Source organism: Mobula hypostoma, chromosome 2 (genome assembly GCF_963921235.1).
Source record: "Mobula hypostoma chromosome 2, sMobHyp1.1, whole genome shotgun sequence".
NCBI lineage: Eukaryota > Metazoa > Chordata > Chondrichthyes > Myliobatiformes > Myliobatidae > Mobula > Mobula hypostoma.
In genome coordinates this window covers 200,632,280-200,655,882 of record NC_086098.1, presented here as the reverse complement: position 1 = coordinate 200,655,882, position 23,603 = coordinate 200,632,280, and the positions used below count along the sequence as shown (strand labels likewise).

General features: G+C 38.8%; 1 protein-coding gene across 2 annotated transcripts in view; it reads left to right on the top strand.

The window, feature by feature from the left end:
- Positions 1 to 23,603, top strand: part of LOC134342807 (brefeldin A-inhibited guanine nucleotide-exchange protein 2-like) — a 146,214-nt gene that overhangs the window by 79,492 nt on the left and 43,119 nt on the right. For both annotated transcript variants that reach the window (XM_063041399.1, XM_063041398.1), the window contains 9 exons: positions 2,943 to 3,054; positions 6,812 to 7,017; positions 7,140 to 7,224; positions 8,647 to 8,818; positions 12,485 to 12,630; positions 13,857 to 13,985; positions 15,490 to 15,648; positions 19,145 to 19,286; positions 20,297 to 20,390. In XM_063041399.1, the coding sequence (XP_062897469.1) occupies positions 2,943 to 3,054; positions 6,812 to 7,017; positions 7,140 to 7,224; positions 8,647 to 8,818; positions 12,485 to 12,630; positions 13,857 to 13,985; positions 15,490 to 15,648; positions 19,145 to 19,286; positions 20,297 to 20,390 (1,245 nt within the window). The remainder of the gene's footprint in view (positions 1 to 2,942; positions 3,055 to 6,811; positions 7,018 to 7,139; positions 7,225 to 8,646; positions 8,819 to 12,484; positions 12,631 to 13,856; positions 13,986 to 15,489; positions 15,649 to 19,144; positions 19,287 to 20,296; positions 20,391 to 23,603) is intronic.

The window sequence follows — 23,603 nt, the reverse complement described above, 5'->3', positions numbered from 1 at the left end:
GACTAGAAAGGAAGGGGGAAAATAAGAAAATGAGGAGAAGGAGAGGGCAAGCTAGAAGGTGATGGGTGAAGTCAGCTGAGTGGGTGAGGACTGATAAAGTAAGAAACAGATGATGGGTGAGGTAATAAGGTAAAGGGCTGGAGAAGAAGGAATCTGATAGGGGAGAGTAGACTATGGGAGAAAGGGAAGGAAGAGGGGCACCAGAGGGAGGTGATAGGCACATTTGGAGAAGAGAAGGTGTAAGGCGGATGTCAGAATGGGGAACAGAAAAAGAAAGGAAGAGTAAAGGAGAGAAATTACCGGTAGTTAAAGAAATCAGTGTTCATCCCATCAGATTGGAGGCTACCCAGATGGAATATGAAGTGTTACTACTACAACCTGAGATTGGCCTCATTGTGTCAGAAGAGGAGGCCATGGATTGATGTATGGGAATGTGGATTGGAATTAAAATGGTTGGCCACTGGGAAATCCCGTTTTATGCGGATGGAGCAAAGGTTCTTGACAAGCATTCCCTCCAAGCTACATTGGGTCTCATCAATGTAGAGAAGGCTGCATTGAGAGCAACGGGTATAGCTGACGACCCCAACTGATTCATAGGTAAAGTGTTGCCTCACCTACAAGATCTGTTTGGGGTCATGAAAGGAAGTGACAGAGGAGATGCTGCGTTTCTTCCATTTCCAGGGATAAGTGCAAGGAGGGAGATTAGTGAAGAGGGATAAATAGACAAATCATGGAGGGAACAATCACTGCAGAAAGCAGACTATGGGGTGGAGGGGTGTAAAGATGAGTTTGGTGGTAGGGTCACATTGGCAGAAGTTATGGAGAACGATACGTTGAATGCAGAGGCTCATGAGGTGGTGGGTGAGGACAGGAGGAACTCTATCCCTGTTAAGGCAGCGGGAAGATAGGGTGAGTGCATATGTCTGGTAAATGGAGGAGATACGGGTGATGACAGTATCAGTGGTGGAGGAATGGACACCCTGTTCTTTGAAGATGGTAAGGAATCAGCATAGAGGAAAGAGGGTGAAAAGCTGGCTGAGTGATGCCACAACAACGACCTCTCACTCAATGTCAGCAAGACCAAGGAGCTGGTTATCAACTTCAGGGGGTGGAAACTGGATGTTCAGAGGGGGAGTGTGTCAGCAAATTTAAATTCCTCAATGTTATAATTTCAGAGGACCTGTCCTGGGCTCAGCATACAAGTGCCTCTGCCTTTCTTCGAAGTTTGCAAGGATTTGGCATGCCACCTAAAGCCTTGACAAACTTCTGAAGATGTGTTGTGGAGAGTATATTGACTGTCTGCATCACTGCCTAGTATGAAAACACCGATGCCCTTGAACAGAAAAGCTGATAAAAAGAAGTGTATACAGCCCAGTCCATCACAAGTAAAGCCCTCCACACCATTGAGCACATCTATATGGAGCACGGTTGCAGGAAAGCAGCATCCATCTTCAAGATCCCCTACTATTCAGACCCTGCTCTCTTCTCGCTGTTGCCATCAGGTCATACAGGAGCCTCAGGACCACACCATCAGGCTCTTGAACCGGAGGGAATAACTTCATTTAACTTCACTCATCCCATCTCTGAACTGTTCCCACAACCTATGGACTCACTTTCCAGGACTCTTCATCTCATGTTCTTGTTATTTATGCTTGCTTGTATTTCTTTTTGTGTCTTTGCAGCTTGTTGTCTTGTGCACATTGATTGTCCATCTTGTTGGGTGCGGTCTTTCATTGATTCTTTTATGTTCCTTATATTTACTGTGAATGCCCACATGGAAATAGATCTCAGGGTTTTTTAAGGTGACATATATGTACTTTGATAATAAATTTACTTTGAACTTTGAAGAAGGAGGACTTTTCAAATGTCCTGGAAAAGAAAGCCTCGTCCTGGTAACAGATGTGGCAAAGACAAAGGAAATGAGAAAATGGAATGGCATTTTTACAGGAGACAGGGTGGGAAGAGTTATAGTGAAGAAAACCATGGGAATAAGTAGTTTTTGAGATATCATTTGACAGTGTGTCTCCAGATTAGTATTCCAGCTTTACTGCCTCCTTTCCTTCGTTGAGGCCACCTCTTCTATTGTCACTCTTTTAGCATTTATATACTTAATTAACACTTGCTTTAGGGTTTCTTGATTCTTAACTTATTTCCCTGTTCATTTCCTCTTTTGCCATATTCACTCAGGTTCTTGCTAGAGTCCCTCAACTGGCATGCCATACCATTTACCTTCCCTTATTCTGACTTTTTTTTGGTCACTTTCTCGGGGTTTTCTTTCCTCTTCTCAGGTAGGTTTAATATGGCTTCTACCTGAAATATATGTAATTGTGTGTGTGTATTTGAGCAAAACATATTTTTGTCCCAGCATTTTAGTAGTAAATAGTTCTGGCAATTATCCTGAAATTAACCTTCAATATGTTGGAACCTTTGACATTTATCAACAATTCCCAGAGGACAGAAGTTAGCTGGTGATATAACTTCAAAGTATCAACCAGTCACTGAAGTGTAGGGAGGTAGTTTATGTTGAGTCTCACGTTACATTGTAAACTCCATCCCATCTGCTTTCTTCTCGGCTCCAGAAGTGATTAAGCTTGAAACAGCAATAATGAACTGAGTATCCCTTGATTGGAATTTAAGGTTTATACACATGAGTTAAACCATTCTGTTGCCCTACATTGCATACCAAATTGTTTGCCAAACATCATCTCAACTTTACTGGAGCCAAATTTTGATAGTTTACAATGGCTTTTGTACTATTTTATGCAGAAGAATTGATCAGTGCCAGCTTTTGTAAATTGCTGTGTTCTACCATGTGAGGAACTGCTGATTTGTAACTTGAACTAAGTGTTGAGATTTGTTTTCTTATTACTGGAATGAGAGCAATGCAAAATATTGAGTTAAGTCAATTATAAAAATCGTCATAATTTGAATCTCATCTTTAGATTCAACAGGAAACCAAAGAGAGGTATACAGTACTTGCAGGAACAAGGAATGTTAGCTACAACAGCTGAAGACATTGCACAGTTTCTTCTACGGGAAGAAAGATTAGATTCGGTGAGATGTGCTTAAGATAAATTAGCTCTATAAATTATGTTTTTATTGCAACAAGTTATTTTTGATGAAAACATTTTGGCCAGTGTCCTAAAGGAGAGTACAAGCTTCCTTTATCAACAATTTTATTGTGTTCACATTTCTTAATTGTCAATTGTTCTTGACAGTCTAGTAAGTATGAGTCACAGGTACTTTTTCTCACTAGAAATTTTGGGTTCCTATTCCTTTTCATTCCAAATGAATCTAAAATTCCATCTGAAAAAGATATTGAAACACTATTCATAGAGCAATACAGCACAGATACAGACCCTTCAACTCATTGAGTCCATTCCAGCCACAGTGTCCATCCAGCTAATCCCAGTTTCCTGCATTTAGCCCATATCCCTCTATGTCTTGCTCCTCCAAGTACCTAGCCAAACACTTCTTAAATGACAGTGTTGTACCTGCCTCAACCATTCCTCTGTACTTAATTTCCATGTATTCACCACCCTTTATGTGGAAAAAGTTGCCCTTCAGGTCCCTTTTAAATTTCTCCACCCTTACCCTAAATCTATGCCCACTAGTTTTGAACTCTTCTACCCTGGGGAGAAAGAAACTTGACAGTCCACTTTATCCATGCCTCTCATAATGTTGAACATTTTTATAAGGTCTCCTCTCGTTCTAAGTTCTACATTAAGGATTAAAGACCTAGCCTGGTAAATCTCTCCCTTTCAACTCAGGCCCTCCAGTCCTGGCAACATCCTTGTGAATCTTTTCTGTATTGTTTCCAGTTTAACCACAATTTTCCAATAACACTGTGACCAAAACTGTGTACAGTATTCCAAGAGTGGCATCACCAATGACTTAGACAACTGGAACATAATGTCCCAACTCTTAAGCCCTGACTAAAGATGGCCAAAATGTTAATTGTCTTTTTCACCACCCTGTATACCTGGGACACCTCTTTCAACTGTGCACTTGTACTCCATTATTAATCCCTTGTGCCCTACCTTTCACAATACGTTCTATGCGATTTTGACTTTCCAAAATTCATTACATTATAGTAACTTCGATTGAAATGCATTTGTCATTCCTTGGGCCACTTTTTTGACAAATCAAGATCCCCTTGTAAACTATTAACACCACCACCTAATTTTATGTCAATTGCATACTTAATGATCAAGCCTTCTGCCTTCAGATCCAAATCACTTAAATAAATAATGAATAACATGGACCCCTGCAACACACCATTAGTCACTGGTTGAATTCTATGAAACACTGTTCAATCACCATTGAGTCAATTTTTAATCCACTTAACTAACTCTATGGGACCTAACCTTCTGGACCAGCCTACCATGCAGGACATTGTTGAAGGTCTTGCTAGGATCCAGATAGATAACCTCCACTGCCCTACCCTCATCTTCCTCTATGATTACTTCTTCAGAGAACTCTAAAGGTTTTGCAAACACAACTTTGCACACACAAGACCATGTTGACTCTTCCTAATCAGACTGTTCATCCAAATGCTGGTAATTCTTGACCCTTAAAACTTTCTCCAGTATCTTGCCCACTACTAATGTCATGCTGACCATCCTTTAGTTCCCTGGCTTGTTCTTGCTACCCTTCTTAAATAAAGCAACAATATGAACCACCTTCCAGTCTTTAGGAACTTTACCAATTGCTAATAATGAAGCTAATCTCTACAAGGGCTCCACAATTTCCTCCCTATCTCCCACAATGTCCAAGGCTGCACTTCGTCAGGCCCTGCAGATTTATCCTCGATGTCCTGTAAGGTAACATGAATGTCTTCTAAAGCATCTCTACTTGTTTCTTTATCTCTTGAGCAACCGTGATTTTCTCCTCAGTAACACCAAAGAGAAATTTGTTCAAAAACCTTAGCCATCTCCTGCTGCAGCTTGAGATGTAGATGGACGTGCTGATCTCTAAGGGGACCTACTCTCCATCCTTTTACTTTTAATATATCTATAGAATCGTTTGGATTTTCCCTTAACTTCATCTGCCAGAACCAATTCGTACCATTTCCTTGCTCTCCTGATTTCCTCCTTAATTGTATTCTTAGACTTTTCATAGTTATCAAGGGATTCAATCACCTCTTTCATTGTTAATCCAATAAATGTTCTTGTTTTTCTTGACCAGAGCCTCAATATCTATCATCAACCAAAGTTCATTAAACTTGCCAGGTTTACTTTTCACCTCAACAGCAACATGAATACTTGCCTGTCACTCTCTTAAAAGCCTCCCACTTATCAGTACCTTGCCTTGAAACAGGCTCATCAAAATGACATCTGCTGGATCATGTCTAATTGCCCTAAAGTTAGCCCTGCTTCAGTCCAGAACCCTAACCTGTCTTATCGTTTTCCATCACTATCTGAAAACGAATAGAATTAACATTCAATAGAGCCTTTATGACTGTCACTTTAGTTACATTCAGGGAGAGAAGATCTATCAATGCACCCTCCCAAATAGGACCCTCAATATATTAATTCAGGAATCTTTCCTGGACACATTTCACCAATTCCACCCTGTCCGGGCCCTTAATACTCTGGGAAGCCTAGTGAATACTGGGAGAATTAAAATACCCCACTAATATAACCCTGTTATTCTTCCAAGCTATGAGCAATTTCTCTACACAACTGTTCCTCAAGTTCTCATTGACTATTCAGGGGGCTGAATGATGCAGAGTAAGTAGAGTATAAGATAGAGTAAGCCTTCCCTTCTTGTTTCTAAATTCTACCCATTTGGGTATACCACTGAGTAATTCGCTAAGAACATCCTTTCCAAGCAATTCATTTTGATCCTCCCTATCAAAAAGGCTACACCCACTCTTCATTTAGCTGTACCTCTGTCATGCCTGTAAGCACCTGCTTCTTTAAATATTGAGCTGCTAGTCCTACCTTTCTCTGTTTCTATTATAACCGTAACATCCCAGTCCTCAAAGTCAATTCATACGCTGAGTTTGTCTGCCTGACCTGTTAAACCTCAAGTATTGAAATAAATACAGTTTAACTGAATAGTCCTTTACCTGCAACACACACAATTCTTTAAGCTTCAGACACTCTGGCATCTGCTGTCTTCCTTTCCAATCTTGATGAAGGGTCTGGGCCCAAAGCATTGACTGCTTATTTCCCTCCGTCAAAGCTGCCTGACCTCTAGTATTTTTGTGTGGTGCTCAAGATTTCCAAAATCTTCACAATTCCTTGTTATTCTTTACCCTGCCTTTACCGTGTTCCTGACTATCTTGATTGCTAGACTTGCTCTCAGACTATTGCTCTTTGATATTCTCTGCCCATGATTATAGTTGCACATTGATTTAGCAACCAATTTCTCATCTAGTCAAATGTTCTCATATAATTAAGAGTGAGTGGAGATTAATGTGAGAGTCCAGTCGTTGGTCCATAATGTAGTTTATGATATTTTTGAAAGAGCTATACTTAGCTTGTGGGATTAGCTCATTTTCCTTTCTGAAGAATAAGATTTCTTTCCAACTGTATATGCTTGCAAATCTAATACCAAGTTCATCCACCTTCCTTTGTCTGTCTCTTATGGATTGCATTGTCATGGTACAATTATTATCTGAAGGACCTTGTTCTCAAATCTTTTATTTTAAGCAACTCCAATGTTAACACCTTTTTAATAATGATGAAAATTTTTAAAATGTACTTCCACAGTTTTGTGATATAATGTCTCCTGTTATATATTTTATGCTATCTTGTATACGTTGAATTTCACATAGCTAAATGGCCTTGCATATTTTTCACAGAACCAAGTGGGTGAATTCTTAGGAGAAAACAACAAGTTCAACAAAGAGGTGATGTATGCTTATGTTGACCAGCTTGATTTCTGTGAGAAAGATTTTGTGTCAGCTCTTCGAATATACCTTGAAGGATTTCGTCTGCCTGGAGAAGCCCAGAAAATTGATCGACTCATGGAGAAATTTGCAGCTAGATATTTGGAATGCAATCAAGGGTAATTGAGAAATTATAATGCTTTTAAAATGGATTGGTAAAGATTTTAAATTGTACTTCGTAATTTTAAACTTTATTTCATTAAGTTGTGCAATTTTTGCATTCCCACCCCACCCCACCCAGACAGACAATGTTTACAAGTGCTGATTCTGCATATGTTCTGGCCTACTCTATTATAATGCTGACAACAGATTTGCACAGCCCTCAGGTATGAACTTCAGGAGATGATTTGTATTTGAATGTTTATATTAATGTCATTGATAAATTTCTGGGGCTGCACAACAAAAGTCGTCAGTATTCACAATGAATCCAAATCCCTATTTCACCTTGTAAGGCTTCTCATCCTACCCTGATAGTTCTGTGCAAACGTGCAAATATGGATATCGATCCCAAAGGAAATTACAGTGTCACAGTAGCATTACAAGTGCTCAGATATACAAATATTAGAAGAGAAGTAAGAAAGAATAAAAAATAAGTTACTTGAAACTATCTAACAGGAGGGTTCACTTCCCCAGCTATACGTTGACTCATTATAGAGCCAAATGGCCAAGCATAAGAATGACCTCATATAGTGTTCTTTTGGAGCAGTGCAGCTGTTTTAGTCAGTTACTAGAAGTGTTGCTCTGTTCAGCCAAGGTGGCAGGCAGAGGTTGAGAAACATTGTCCAGAATTATCAGGATTTTCCATAGGATCCTTTGTTCTACCACAGCCTCCAGTATGTCCAATTCAACTCCTATAGCAGTCAGCCTTTCTAATAAGTTTATTGAGCCTGTTGACATCACCTGTCTTGTTGCCATTACCCCAAAACATCACCGCATAGAAGATTGTACTGGCGACAACAGGCAGATAGAACATGTGAAGGAGAGGCCTTCTCTTCTCTGTACACAGCTATGGCATGTATGACCACAAAGTAAAATTTTCCATTCTTTACCTTTGAAGAATGTGAGGAATTTGGAAATTTGTATACAGCAGGCACCCATTTTTGATCACCAGCTTAGATGACGATTCATCCCAGTACCATCGACATCATCTCTAATTGTTAATGCCAAACAAGTAGCCATTAGTGATATGACAATTCTTGTTGCAAATTAGTCATGTCAAAGAACATAAAAATATCAAGTGAAGGATAATAAAGAATAAACTTAATTATTCTTTACCCCCTCACCTGGTTTCTTCACCCTTTCTTTCTACTCCTGATGAAGGGTCTTGGCCTGAAACATCGACTCCTTATTCCTCTCTAAGAATATATTTCATATGCTTTGCTGTTGCAAGACCGTCCAAGTATAAAAAAGGGAAAAAAATTCTGAGGACCCAATTAAAATCATGCTATGGTTACAATAGAACCTTTCTTTCAAATATTGCCACAGAACTTTTCAGATCTACCTCAGGGCATGGATATCTTGCTATATCTCAAATAACAACATACTATTTCCACTGCAAAGACAAATAATCTAAGGCTTCAGAATAGGGCTTGAGCTCACAGCCTTCTGACTTGTGAGTTCAGGAACCAAGCAGGGACTGACAAATGAATGCTTTTGGTACATTTTCAGTAACTTTTAATCATCTTGTTTTCAAGCGTTATATAATAAATAACAATTACAATGTTTAAATTATTCAATACATTGAACAGATAAAGAACAAAATGACCAAAGAACAATACATTAAGATGAATCGTGGGATCCATGACAGCAAAGATCTTCCGGAAGAATACTTGTCTTCCATTTATGATGAGATTGCAGGGAAGAAAATTACACTGAAAGAAACAAAGGAGCTTTCAATGACACCAAGATCCACAAAGCCAAGTGAGTCAGACTACAGTAGTTTTGAGAGACTCTTAGTGAATATGGTGGCATTACACATTTCAGTTGGTCCACATAGACAATTGTATATTGTGGTCATTAAAAACTTGAAAATATTTATCGTGATTCTAGGATGATGACCCATATGCTCTGAATAGATCTGCTTTCAGTGAAGCTTTTCTTCTTTTGTGTGCTGTATTACATGTGCTTGGAGAAAGTCTTGACTTATTTCCTTCCATTTCCAATTTTCTGTAAAATTGAAGACCTTGTTCTTTCAAAATCAAGATATTGGCCACACAAACCGATAAAACACAAACAGGTTTCCTGTTGTTTCAGCTATTGAAGATCTTTACATTTGAGTGTGCATTTATTAATTGGGCATTATTAAAATATTAATCAAGTTATTCAGATTACATAAAATTTCTTTTTTTCATAAATTACCTTTCATTATTCCCTAAATACAAGAGTCTCAGTATGTAGATAGATATAATTGCAAACCTCTTAGGAGAAATGAAAGCTTTGTCTTTTGAGTTTTGGAAAGTATCAAATAGATTAGTTATTCTTGAATATGTATGTTTACCATTGCATACATGGAATGTATTGAAAAATTGCAAACTAGTTCAGTAATACTGCAGGTAAGTTATCTGTCATTGCATTTCCATTACTCAATACTGGCACAGCAAATGTTTGCTAAAAATTGCAGTCATTCTGTTTGCATCAGACATAATTCAATGCAGGGATTCAAATAGCATGAGTTTTAAATTTTAGAAACATAGAAAACCTACAGCACAATACAGGCCCTTCGGCCCATGCTGTGCCGGACATGTCCTTACCTGAGAAATTACCTAGGGTTACCCATTACCCTCTATTTTTCTGAGCTCCATATACCTGTCTAGGAGTCTCTTAAAAGTCCCTATTGTACCTGCCTCCACCACCATCGCCGGCAGCCCATTCCACACACTCACCACTCTCTGTGTTAATAAAAAAAAACTTTACCCTGATATCTCCTCTGTACCTACTTCCAAGCACCTTAAACCTGTGCCCTCTCATGCTAGCCGTTTCAGCCCGGGAAAAAGCCTCTGACTATCCACATGATCAATGCCTCTCATCATCTTGTACACCTCTGTCAGGTCACCTCTCATCCTCCATCGCTCCAAGGAGAAAAGGCCAAGTTCACTCAACCTATTCTTATAAGGCATGCTCCCCAATTCAGGCAACATCCTTGTAAATCTCCTCTGCACCCTTTCTATGGTTTCCACATCCTTCCTATATTGAGGTGACCAGAACTGAGGACAGTACTCCAAGTGGGGTCTGACCAGGGTCCTATATAGCTGTAACATTACCTCTCAGCTCCTAAACTCAATCCCACGATTGATGAAGGCCAATGCACTGTGTGCTTTCTTAACCACAGAGTCAACTTGTTCAACAGCTTTGAGTGTCTTATGGACTCGGACCCTAAGATCCCTCTGATCCTCCACACTACCAAGAGCCTCACCATTAATACTATATTCTGTCATCATATTTGACCTGCCAGAATGAACCACCTCATACTTATCCTGGTTGAACTCCATCTGCCACTTCTCAGCCCATTTTTGCTTCCTATCAATGTCCTGCTGTAACCTCTGACAGCCCTCCACACTATCTGCAACACCTCCAACCTTTGTGTCATCAGCAAATTTATTAATTTCCCTCCACTTCTTCATCCAGGTCATTTATAGAAATCACAATGAGTAGGGGTCCCAGAACAGATCCCCGAGGCACACCACCGGTGACCAACCTCCATGCAGAAAATGACCCATCTACAACCACTCTTTGCCTTCTGTGGGCAAGCCAGTTCTGGATCCACAAAGCAATTTCCCCTTGGATCTCATGCCTCCTTACTTTCTCAGTAAGCCTTGCATGGGGTACCTTGTCAAATGCCTTGCTGAAATCCGTATATACTACACCTACTGCTCTACCGTCATCAATGTGTTTAGTCACATCCTCAAAAAATCCAGTCAGGCTCGTAAGGCATGATCTGCCTTTCACAAAGCTATGTTGACTATTCTAATTATATTATGCTTCTCCAAATGTTCATAAATCCTGACTCTCAGGATCTTCTCCATCAACATACCAACCACTGAAGTAAGACTCACTGGTATAAGATTTCCTGGGCTTTCTCTACTCCCTTTCTTAAATAAAGGAACAACATTCGCAGCCCTTCAATCGTCCAAAACCTCTCACGTTCCCATTGATAATGCAAAGAGGATCAGCAGTCCCCTCCCTCGCCTCCCACAGTTACCTGGGGTACATCTCGTCCAGTCCCGGTGACTTATACAACTTGATGCTTTCCAAAAACTTCTGTAAGTCCTCTTTCTTAATATGTACATGCTCAAGCTTTTCAGTCCGTTGCAATCACCATCCCTACAATCACCAAGATCCTTTTCCACAGTGAATACTGAAGCGAAGTACTCAGTAAGTACCTCTGCTACCTTCTCTGGTTCCGTACACACTTTTTCACTGTCACACTTGATTGGTCCTATTCTCTCACATCGTATCCTGTTGCTCTTAACATACTTGTAGAATGCCTTGGGGTTTTCCTTAATCCTGTCTGCCAAGGCCTTCTCGTGGCCCCTTCTGGCTCTCCTAATTTCTTTCTTGAGCTCCTTTCTGCTAGCCTTATAATATTCTAGCGCTCTATCATTACATAGCTTTTTGCACCTTTTGTAAGCTCTTCTTTTCTTGACTAGATTAACAACATTCTTTGTACACCACGGTTCCTGGACCCTACCATCCCTTCCGTCTCATTGAAACGTATGTTTGCAGAACTTCACACAAATATCCCCTGAATATTTGCCACATTTCTTCCGTACTTTTCCCTGAGAACATCTGTTTCCAATTTATGCTTCCAAGTTCCTGCCTGATAGCCTCATATTTCCCCTTACTCCAATTAAACACTTTCCTAACTTGTCTGTTCCAATGCTATGGTAAAGGAGATGAAGTTGTGATCACTATCTCCAAAATGCTTTCCCACTAAGAGATCTGACACCTGACCAGATTCATTTCTCCATACCAGATCAAGTACAGCTTCTCCTCTTGTAGGCTTATCTACATATTGTGTCAAGAAACCTTCTTGAACACACCTAACAAATTCCATCCCATCTGCACCCCTTGCTCTAGGGAGATGCCAATCGATACTTGGGAAATTAAGATCTCCCACCACGACAACCCTGTTGTTATTACACCTTTCCAAAATCTGTCTCCCTATCTGCTTCTCGATGTCCCTGTTACTATTGGGTGGTCTAAATATATATATATATATATATATATATTTATTTATAAATAAATAAAACACCCAGTCGAGTTATTGACCCCCTCCTGTTCCTAAAATAGCTAAAATAATTTTAGTTAATTATTGGTTGATCCCTTTTTGGAGTAGTGCCTTATAAGACCATAAGGTGCAAGAGCAGAATTAGGCCATTTGGCCCATCAAGTCTGTTCCACCATTTCATCGTTACTGATCCATTTTCCCTCTCAGCCCCAGTCTCGTATGTTTTCCCCATATCCCTTCACGCTCTGACTAATCAAGTATCTGTCAACCTCTGCCTTAAATATACCCAATGACATGGGTTAACTTTAATTGATATTAAAATAATAGGTGCTGATTTCTATCAACATTTGTATTTACAGGTACAGAGAAACAAAGAAGGCTACTGTATAATCTTGAGATGGAGCAAATGGCAAAAACAGCAAAGGTGTTGATGGAAGCAGTAAGCCATGCACAGGCACCGTTTACCAGTGCAACACATCTTGAGCATGTCAGACCAATGTTTAAAGTAAGCTGTGGACCAAATGTAGAATTATATTTTTCCCATTGAAATGACTGCTGGAAATAACTCTAGAGTGATTCATTTCCTAAGTGTTAACTGACTATTGATGGTTTACAAGCAATTCCAGAAAAGCTCGTAACTAACAATATAGAATATATGTTGCATTTTCAGTGTATTTTATTAAGTAGTTGAGTGACTGTTTGAATCTTAAGTTGCTTGCCTGGTAACTTTTGTTCAGGGGTATATTTTAGAGAGGGACAATGCTGACATCTTTGTCTGATATCTTAAAACTGTGAAAAATTCAAGATAGAACCACTTAAAATCCATATTGTGACCAGATAGTTCAATAATAAGCCCAGATGAATTATTGCCTTCTTCCTCTGGGGAAAAATCTTAAAAGAAAGCTGTCTTTATTTTGATGAATAAACTCTTTTTGGGCAGGCAGCCGGGTACAGGTATCGATTTTAACCAATGTTCGAATGACAAACCCTGCCATCTTCATCAGGGATAATGCCTGGGCATGTCCAATTCAGTGGTATATACACCCTCGTCCATCCCTCCGATTGGTTAGTCCTCATCCAGTCAGGTTTCTGCTGTCCCACCTCGTTTACAATCTAATTCCAGTTCTTACTTGGAGCGAGACCTTCATCTTTGTTAAACTTCTTTTCTCTAGTTTTATTTCAATGACTTCCTTCACCAGACAGGTCCAAAAGCCATTGGCATGGCACAGTAGTTTTGTGCGATCAAAGCCAATCCTATGGCCATTGTAGAGATTGGTTTTCACTTTGACACGAAGGAGTTTTTGTGTTGATAAGTGTCAAAAGAGCCAAATTAAATCCACTGTGATTCACTGTTATAGAACAATAAAACATGAAAACTTCCAAAGAGGGTGAATACTTCTTATAAGCGCTGTATGTGGCATGAAGAAGTAATTATAATTAAGTAGATTAAACTGAAGTAATTAAAAGTATTTTGCTCTCAGCACTTCTCACTTTTATAATTCCTAATCAAATCAGTGTGATTGGGGTTCTAGCTAGGCGTAACCTGCAGGATTCAAGTAGCCACATAGCATTAAATTATGTATGGTACTCTGTAGCTATTTCATAAAATATATTGTTCTGCAATAACTTGTAATCATGTTGTTTCAGTTTGAAATGCCTTGTTATGAGTTGGTGAATTAGAAATTATGAAGTATAGTAAATTCTGAAGGTCTAAATATTTTCTATTTGCAGTTGGCATGGACACCATTATTAGCAGCTTTCAGTGTTGGATTACAAGACTGTGATGATTCTGAAGTAGCTTTTCTTTGCTTGGAAGGCATTCGTTGTGCAATTAGAATAGCCTGTATTTTTGGGATGCAGGTACGTTTTTGCATGCCCAGTGCTTGATTTCTATTTCACTCACACTCATTCTTTGGATTTTGTGCATAATTTTAACCAATGTTTTCAGAACATTTTTGCATGTATTTCTTCCAAGAGTGTCACATTTGAATTTTCGGGATTATTTATGTCACATTTTAACACAATCGGGTCTGGACATAAGCTCAGGTTGTGCGGCAGATGAGGATCTTTGACAAGTTGTTATTGAAGTGATAATGTGTGGTGAGAGCAATGCAATGGAATAGATTGTTGATTTCTATGTATGCACATATTCAGAAAGAAATCCTAAAGTTGTGGACGATGGCAATTGAATGTGCAGCTGACAATGTAAGGGAGAAGTGGTATGAAGGAATGAGAAATGTTTACATTATCAGCAACCCTGATTTTGGTTTGTTAGAGTTGAAGAGAAATAAAACTCACAAACAAATCCTTTGGCCCAACTTGTCCGTTCAGCTAATAGGCCCATATCCCTCTAACTGTTTCCTATCCACATGTTGCTGTTCTTTTCTGCGAGTGAGGGGGTTGGGGGGTGTTGTGTGTAGAGGGTTGTTGATTGTTTTTGTTGCAGACGAGGGGAGGATGTTAGTGTCTGCGAGTTTTGTTTCTTTTTCTTGCCAGCTGGGAGGTACTTGATGTCTTTTCTTTCATCACCACCCATGGTCTTTCTGTATTTCATGGCTTTCTGGAGTAGACAAATATCGAAGTTGTATTATACATGCATACTTTGACAATAAAATGAACTTTTGAACTTTTATCCAAGTACCTATTTTCATGTTATTGTTGTTGTTGTATCTACCTCAACCATTTCCTCTGACAGCCTCTTCCATGTACACACCATTTTCTTGCATGAAGAAGTTGCCCCAAAGGTCCCTTTTAAATATTTCCCCTCTCATTTTAAGCCTATGCCCTGTAGTTTTGATTTTCTTTTCCTGGAAAAAGTCTGTAGAGCTGGAGAAGATTGGGAGGGTTAAAGGTACGGAGGGATTCAAACATAAATCTAGAATTCTTTTGGAATTTGGGTAAGCAGTCTTGGTCAGCACAAGTGCAAGCTAAACTCCATTTGTGGCATGGGTTTCTAATTGTTTTGGATGCATTTGAGTTGGTGGAGAATGGAATAAAGGAGAGGTTGGCCATCGTATTGATATAATGTAGTCTAGAGCTTACAGAAGCTTATATGTATGTTTCAACAATAGCAGTATGGTAGAATAGGTGGTTTAGATCCAGACTACATTACCTCGATGGCGATAGATGGGTAAACGTGTGGGGTAAAAACTGGACTGAACCAGATAGTTTTTCATTTGGAGACCTTCAGCTGGAAGTGGTTTGATTTATTGACTGAAGAGGCAAGGACTGATGGCATGCAGAGTTATTTTTTCCATTGACGTGGAACAGATGTTTTATGAATGTAAATATACTTTAATTGATTTTGCACCTCTAACTTAATATTCAGTCTAAAATAAAATTATCCGCTCAATTACTTTTGTAGATTGAGAGAGATGCCTATGTTCAAGCTCTGGCCCGTTTTACTTTATTAACAGCAAGCTCCGGCATCACAGAAATGAAGCAAAAAAACATAGATACTATAAAGACTCTCATTACCGTGGCGCACACTGATGGTAACTATCTTGGAAATTCCTGGCATGAGGTAAATGTCGTGAGGTTCTGCTTTTTTCTTTAAATTAGTTTGATCTGTTGTTTATAATCATTTAGTGAACAAAAATAAAGCTTCATACGGAGAAATTTCACCTATAATCTTATAGAGTCATAGAAGAGTACAGCACAGAAACAGGCTATTTGGCCCATCTAGTCTATGCCAAACCATTAAAGCTGCCTGCTCTGGTCGACCTACGTTGGGACCATAGCCCTCTATAATCCTACCATCCATATACCTATCCAAGCTTCTCTTAAACGCTGAAATCAAGCTCACGTGCAGCACTTATGCTGGCAGCTCATTCCACACTCTCACAACCCTCCAAGTGAAGAAGTTTCCCCTCATGTTCCCCTTAAACTTTTTGCTTTCACCCTTAACCCTTGACCTCTGGTTGTAATCCCTCCCAGTCTCGGTGGCAAAAATCTGCCTGCATTTCCCTATCAATACCCTTCATAATTTTGTATACCTCTATCAAATCTCCCCTCAATCTTCTGCGTTCCAAGCAATAAAGTCCTAACCTATTCAATCTTCCCTTATAACTCAGGTCCTCCCGTACCGGCAGCATCCTTGTAAATTTTCTCTGTACTCTTTCAACGTCATTTACATCTTTTCTGTAGATTAGTGACCAAATCAGCACACAGTGTTCCAAACTAGGCCTCATTAATGTCTTGTACAACTTTAACATTATATCTCATCTCCTGTATTCAGTACTTTGATTTATGAAGGCCAATGTGCCAAAAGCTGTATTTGCGATCCTATCTACCTGTGACAGAACTTTCAATGAATTATGGACCTCTATTCCCAAATCCCTTTGTTCTACCACACTCGATAGTGCCCGACCGTTCACTGTGCAAGTCCTGCCATGGTTGGTCTACCCAAGTGCAACACCAAGCACTCGTCTGCATTAAATTCCATCTGCCACGTTTCAGCCAATTTTTCCACCTGGTCTAGATCCTGCTGCAACCTGTGATTGTTTTCCTTGCTGTCCATTACACCCCGAATCTTGGTGTCATTTGCAAATTTGATGATCCAGTTAACTACGTTATCATCCAAATTGTTGATATAGATGACAATTAACAAGAACCATTCCCTGCGGCACTCCACTTGTCACAGGCCTCCAATTAGGGAGGTAGTCATCTACTACCACTTTCTGGCTTTTCTCACAAAGCCAATGTCTAATCCGGTTTACTACCTTATCTTGAATCCTGAGCAACTGAACCTTCTTGACCAACCTCATGTGCAGGACCTTGTGTTTATTTCAAATTCATAAAATAAACTCCAGACTTGTCTTGTTCTTATCCCACGTCCATTCATATGATTGACAACAGTGAAATAACTGGGCTTGAATTTTATTAAATGCATACTTGAACTCTGTTCAACCTGCCTTTTACAATTCATCCAGCTGCTGATAATACCACCTGGATAAAACTGTCACGAAATGCTACACTTTTTATAAAGATCCAATTTAAATGACCAATCTAGCCTACTCAGTTGTTATCTTGAAAATGACATGAGGTGAAAATCTTGATCTCCTCAATGTAGACTTCCCCCTTAGTCACATTTGCCAGATTGTTTATCTTAGAAACTTAGTGCAGTATTTTTTAAAGTGCGCAATTATGAGAAATTTCACATATGAAGCTTGATCATTGTTTTGCCTGCCTACAACAGGCAATTCAACACAGGTACATCTATCAATAAAAGGAGAGTTTCAGGAGCAAAAATGCTTTTGGAAAATGGAAATAGAATTTTGATCTCATATGAAATATTAGACAATGAGTTGATTGGTCTTCATTGGTGTAATGAGGAATTAAGAGATCTTTGATGTAAAAAGGTGTGTTGAAGCAATGGAAAATCTGGAACTCAGATTCACTGGAATGATGAAATGATGAGAACATTCAATTGATAAAATAAAGCTGTAATTGTGTTCAGAGCAAATTAAATTTTAAGTTTTGAAAAGGGTTACAAAAGTTTAAAACCAAAATAGTGCAAATAGAAACAAGATGTGCCATAAAAACTGAAGTTATAAAGCCTTCTAAGTTGCTGCAATGGCTATTTAATATTCAGGTAATTGTTTTAATTTGGATATTAAACTTGCAAGTGCTGGAAATCTGAAATGAAAACAAAATACTGGAAGTACTCAGCAGATTAGATAGCATGTATGAAAAGAGAAAATAAAGATCCTTTGTCAAAATTTGGGAAGAAAAATAATTTTAAATGATCAAGAAGGTGAAAGGGGGTAGATAGAATCAAGGGTATGTGTTTGAATGAGAACTTGTGCCTTGAGGATAAGCAGTTAATTAAATCATCCAGTTTGTAAATTGTTTCAGGCTGTTGGAGAGAACACAAGTCAAAAACTGAAATGCAGAGCTATTGTAATTGCCCAGCAGGCTCGTGGAAAGGGCAAAAACAGAGATAATTTTAAAGATGAAGAGCCAACAATAGAACAATCTGTAATATTGAATGTCAGACAGACTCACTTTGCTTTATCCTTCCCTCCCTGTCCATCTTTGCAATACGAAACTAGCTTTTTCTTGAATTTAGCTTCAGTTATCACATCTGCTGTCATAAACATATTCCAAATAATTATTTGCATGAACTACTGCCATCTGCTCATCTTATTAATGTTTAATAGCTTGACAATGAGTAAGAAACTTGAACCTCATTAGTGTCCAAGATTTCCTGTGTTACTGAATTTCAGTGTTACGAGATTTAAATTGTCTATCACCAAGCAAATATATGGAAGTCATCAAGCACTAAGCCTTAACAGTTGTCTACGTGACAAATTGTTCGTTCTTAAATCAAGACAATTGTAATCATTTCACAGCCACCTGCATCTGAGTTCTTGAATGGATTTCAAACTTAAAGGAGTGATCAAGTCATTTAGTATCTCCTGAAAATAACGAGGCGATTGACAAAAGCTTAATTGTACTTTTGAAATGAAAAAAACAAATCAGTAATCAGTCTGTTACAGATCTCAAATGACCATGAACATAATGTTAAGAATATAGATCATTCAACAGTGAAAGTCTTGCCTTTGACCTGCATCACTAAAACCATGATATTAAAAAGTAAGAATATAAAAATCCTACAATGTAACCTTACTTTTCTTTTGCTTTAGTAATACTGCCTTGATATTTACTTTTACTGCATCAAGTACCCTTTGATCTGAATAGCCCATCATTATCATTGTCATTGATTTAACCTCTTGCTCCTTTGGTGTTCAGAGTACACAGTTTATTATGAATAAACTTTTCTCTGGCTTCAAGCCAATTCTTAATGGTTTCAAATGCAAAATGTTATCTTTAAAATAAAATTATTCAATCAGTTTGAGGTATTTTGTTGTTTATTTTGTTTTTGCAGTTATTACTTAGTAATCTTATGTCTGGTATTTTTAGTCCTGCCGCAAAACAACAAAATTCATATCATATAAGACTAATAATAAACCTAATTTTGCAATGCAACTTTTTCCCCCCAATCTTATTGTTTTTAGATCCTGAAATGCATTAGCCAACTGGAGCTGGCACAGCTAATAGGTACAGGAGTAAAGACCAAATATATTTCTGGCTCTATGCGCTCTAAAGATGGGCTCACTGGAAGTTCTGGAACTGGAGGAGAAGAATTCTTTGGACTGAGTAAATTATATTTTACCAATAGTGAAATAACTGTATAGATGCTTCAAATGCTTAGAAGTTCCTGATGAACCGCAAATGGAGATTGTAGGCTTAATGCTTTAAAGTGTTGCAGGGGTATAAATTGTAATTTTTGTTTCAGGTTATGTTTAGATTAAAGTTAGAATACCCTAATTTCAATTTTGAATAAAACTATTAATTTGCATGGTTTCATTGCATGATCACAGAGTTAGATTAATTTTGGGCGCACCTTACACTGTTAGTATTTAATGTTAGATGTAAGAAATCATGATGGCCCTGTATTGCTCAGAGAAAGTTCTCTTGGAAATTTACACAAGAATTTGCACACTGAGAAACCCAGGACTGTCTGTCAAATGTACAGTTTGATATTGCTGACCAATACGTTGTAGATCTGCAAATTTCTGCCAAGATCTGCATTGATTTAAGTCTGCATTGTTTAGGTATGGTACATTTCATTTCATATTCAACAGAACAATTAATGCAATATATTAATAAGGAATTATTGTCAAAATTTGATCCTTGAGTGACATACTTGTCATTCAATGAAATGCACTTTGCTGTAAATGACAAATGACAAGTTTATGGTTAATATACAGCTTTTGGTTAGGGAAAAGTTGATCGGAAATAAGTTACTTAGAATATAAAAACATACCAAGCCTGAGAACGAGGAATTAGAAAATAGTCAGTTTTTGCCTTTCTCTGATGTGTTTAGATTCAGGTTAGTTTATTGTCATGTGCATCAGGGTGCAATGAAATTCTATTCTCATGGGTAGCTCACAAAGTACACAGTATACTTTGTAATAATAAATACACAGCAAATGCAAAACAGTAGAATGGTGCAAGGACTGTAGTGCAATCATAAATAGTGCAAAGAGCAGTGCAAAAGTGACAATGATGAAATAACTGAGAGAAGTAGAATTAACAGTCTGATTAAGTGAATTATAATTAAGAGTAATGGTGATTCTTGTTTTCCTTTTTCTTTTGGCTTCCAGGTACCTTCGGCGCTGCAGAAAAAAAGCAGATAGCCAGTATTCAGGAGTCTGTGGGAGAGACCAGCTCACAGAGTGTTGTAGTTGCTGTGGACCGGTAAAGGAATAATTAATTAAAGTGATTTAAATTTTTGATGCAGAGATGTCTTGCAGTGGTCCTCCAAAATGTTTAATGGGTCATTTTTGTTGTTATCTAGTTAAATTGCTGTTTGCAAGTGAAATCAGAAAATTTGTTAATGTGGAGCAGAGAGCAAATTTGTAAATCTGGCGGGAACGAAGGATGTTGGGAATGGCGAGGGTGTAGCGCTGCAGGTGGGGTGTGGGACAGGTGGCAGTGAAGGAGTCCCGGGACAGGAGATGACACAAGTCGGGCACACCTACCCTGAGACACCACTGGTTTATTGATCATTACAGAATATTTCTCTGGTGCTTCCTGCTCCCTCCCCCCTCCATTTTTTCCCCCAACCATGATTTCCCTTGTCCCTGCCCCCTTCCCACTCCCAGTTCACAATAGAGACCCATATCAAAATCAGGTTTATCATCACTCACAGATGTCCTGAAATTTGCATTGTTTTTTTTGCAGCAGCAGTACAGTGCAATACAAAAAATTACTACTGTGCACAACTCTTAGCCACTCTAGCTATATATACATGCCTATGACTTTTGTGCAGTACTGTACTTCTGACAGACATTTGAAATTTAAAAATTATTTTAAGTTCATTACTTTAAAAATTCAAAATAGATAAAGAATTAAAAATAATTGAAAATCTATATAGTACTACCAAATCATGAAAAATAACTTAATTCAAGCAATTAATTTTGATTGCCGTACCCCATTGGTCAGTGAACCCCTTCAAATAAATGATACTATATTTTGAATTCTGGCCCTCCCTGGTACGAAGGTGACAAGCAAACGTGTATTTGGCATTCCACTCTATGTCACCACTAATAGACAAAATGTCAAATCTCGTGGCATAATAGAATGGCAGGTGCACTCTCATTTAACCGACAAAAAGTCTCATACATTTATAGTGCGAGACTTCAAATGCACTGCACATAAAACTACTGATGGCAGACTAACCATGCCTACAAGATGGTTTTTTAGAGCAGCTTGTGCTTGAGTCTACTCTGGGAAAGGCCATTTTAGACTGGGTGTTGTGTAATAAACCAGATTTTATTAGGGAACTTAAGGTAAAGGAACCCTTGGGAGACTGTGATCATAATATGAATGAATTAATACTGTAATTTGAGAGGGAGAAACATAAGTCAGATGTGCCAGTATTGCAGTCGGTTAAATGGAATTGCAAAGGCATAAGGGAGGAGCTTGCCCAGATGGACTGGAGGAGGATACTGGTGAGGATGAAGGCAGAGTAGAGGTGGCTGAAGTTTCTGGGAATAATACACAAAGCACAAGATAGATATGTCCCACAGAAGTTGTTCTCAAGTGGCAGGGATAGGTAACCATGGCTGACAAGGGAAGTTAGGGACTGCATAAAAGCCAGGGAAGGGGCATATAATGTAGCAAAAGTGATTGGGAAGCTTTTAAAATTGAACAAAAGGCAACTAAAAAGTCATAAGGGAAAAGATTAAATATGAGGGCACACTAGCCAATGATATAAAGCAGGATACTAAAAGATTTTTCAGTTATATAAAGAGTAAAAGGGAGGTGAGAGTTGGTATTGGACCACTGGAAAATGATACTGGTAATGGGGGACAAAGAAATGACAGATGAACTTGATGGGTACTTTACATCTGTCTTCACTGTGGAAGACTCTAGCAGTATGCCAAAGGTCCGTGAGTGTCAGGGAGCAGGAGTGAGTGCCATTGCTATTACAAAGAAAAAAGTGCTAGGCAAACTGAAAGGTCTTTAGGTAGATAAGTCACCTGGACCAAATGGTCTACATCCCAGGTTACTGAAGAGGTAACCGATGCATTGGTCATGATCTTTCAAGAATTGCTTGATTCTGGCATGGTTCTGGAGGAATGGAAAATTGCAAATGTCAGTCCACTTTTTAAGAAGGGAGGAAGGCAAAATAAAGGAAATTATAGGCCAGTTAGCCTAATTTCAGTGGCTGGAAAGGTATTGGTGTCTATTATTAAGGATGAGTCTTCGGGGTACTTGGAGACTAATGATAAAATACATCAAAGTCAGCATGGTTTCTGTAAAGAGAAATCTTGCCTAACAAATCTGTTAAGAGTTCTTCGAGGAAGTAACAAACAGGGTGGACAAAGGAGAGACAATGGATGTCATTTACTTGGATTTTCAGGAGGCATTTGATAAGGAGGCATACATGAGGCTGCTTAACAAGATAAAATGCCATTGCATTGCAGGAAAGATACTGGCAGGGATAGAGGAATGGCTGATACGCAGGAGGCAGCGAGTGAGAATAAAGGGGGCCATTTCTGGTTGGCTGCCAGTCAGGATTGGTGTTCCTCAGGGGTCAGTAATAGGACTGCTACTTTTCGCACTGCTTGTCAATGATTTAGATAATGGAATTGATGGCTTTGTGGCAAAGTTTGCAGATGATACGAAGAAAGATGGAAGAGAAGGTAGTGCTGAGGAAACAATGCGATTGTAGCAGGACTTGGACAAATTGGAAGAATGGGCAAAAAGTGGCAGATGGAATACAGTGTTGGGAAATGTATGATAATGCATTTTGGTAAAAGGAACTAAAGTGCAGATTATTATTTAAATGGGGAGAAAATTCAAACATCAGAGGTGCAGAGGTTAATTTGCAGGTTGAGTCTGTGGTAAAGAAGGCATGTGCAATGTTGGCCTTCATTTTAAAGGGAATATAATATAAAAGCAAGGAGATAATGCCGAGGCTTTATAAGACACTAGTCAATCTGCACTTGGAGTATAGTCAACAGTTTTGGGCCTTATATCTCAGAAAGGATGTGTTGTCATTGGAGAGAGTCCAGAGGAGGTTGGTCAGGGCATCAAAGGTTATGGTGAGAAGGCAGATGTATGGTGTTGAGTGGGATCTGGGATCAGCCATGATGGAATGGTGGAGCAGACTCGATGGGCTGAATGTCCTATTTCTGTTCCCATGTCTTATGGTCTTATGATTCAGCTTCATATGATTTTACAGCCATTCGCATACCCTTTCTTTGACCTGCTTCAGAGATGTATGCCCCCTTCTAAATTCTCAATTTTAGGAAGGAGTAACTTGGCTTGAATTTTTAAGCATCAATAATTTGGCATTTATACATTCTCTAAACACAAACAGCATTGTTCTTTAAAAGAGCAACTGGTGCTTTTGTTTTGCAACTGAGTGTGAATGAAGCTTTGCCTCAGGCATACAATATC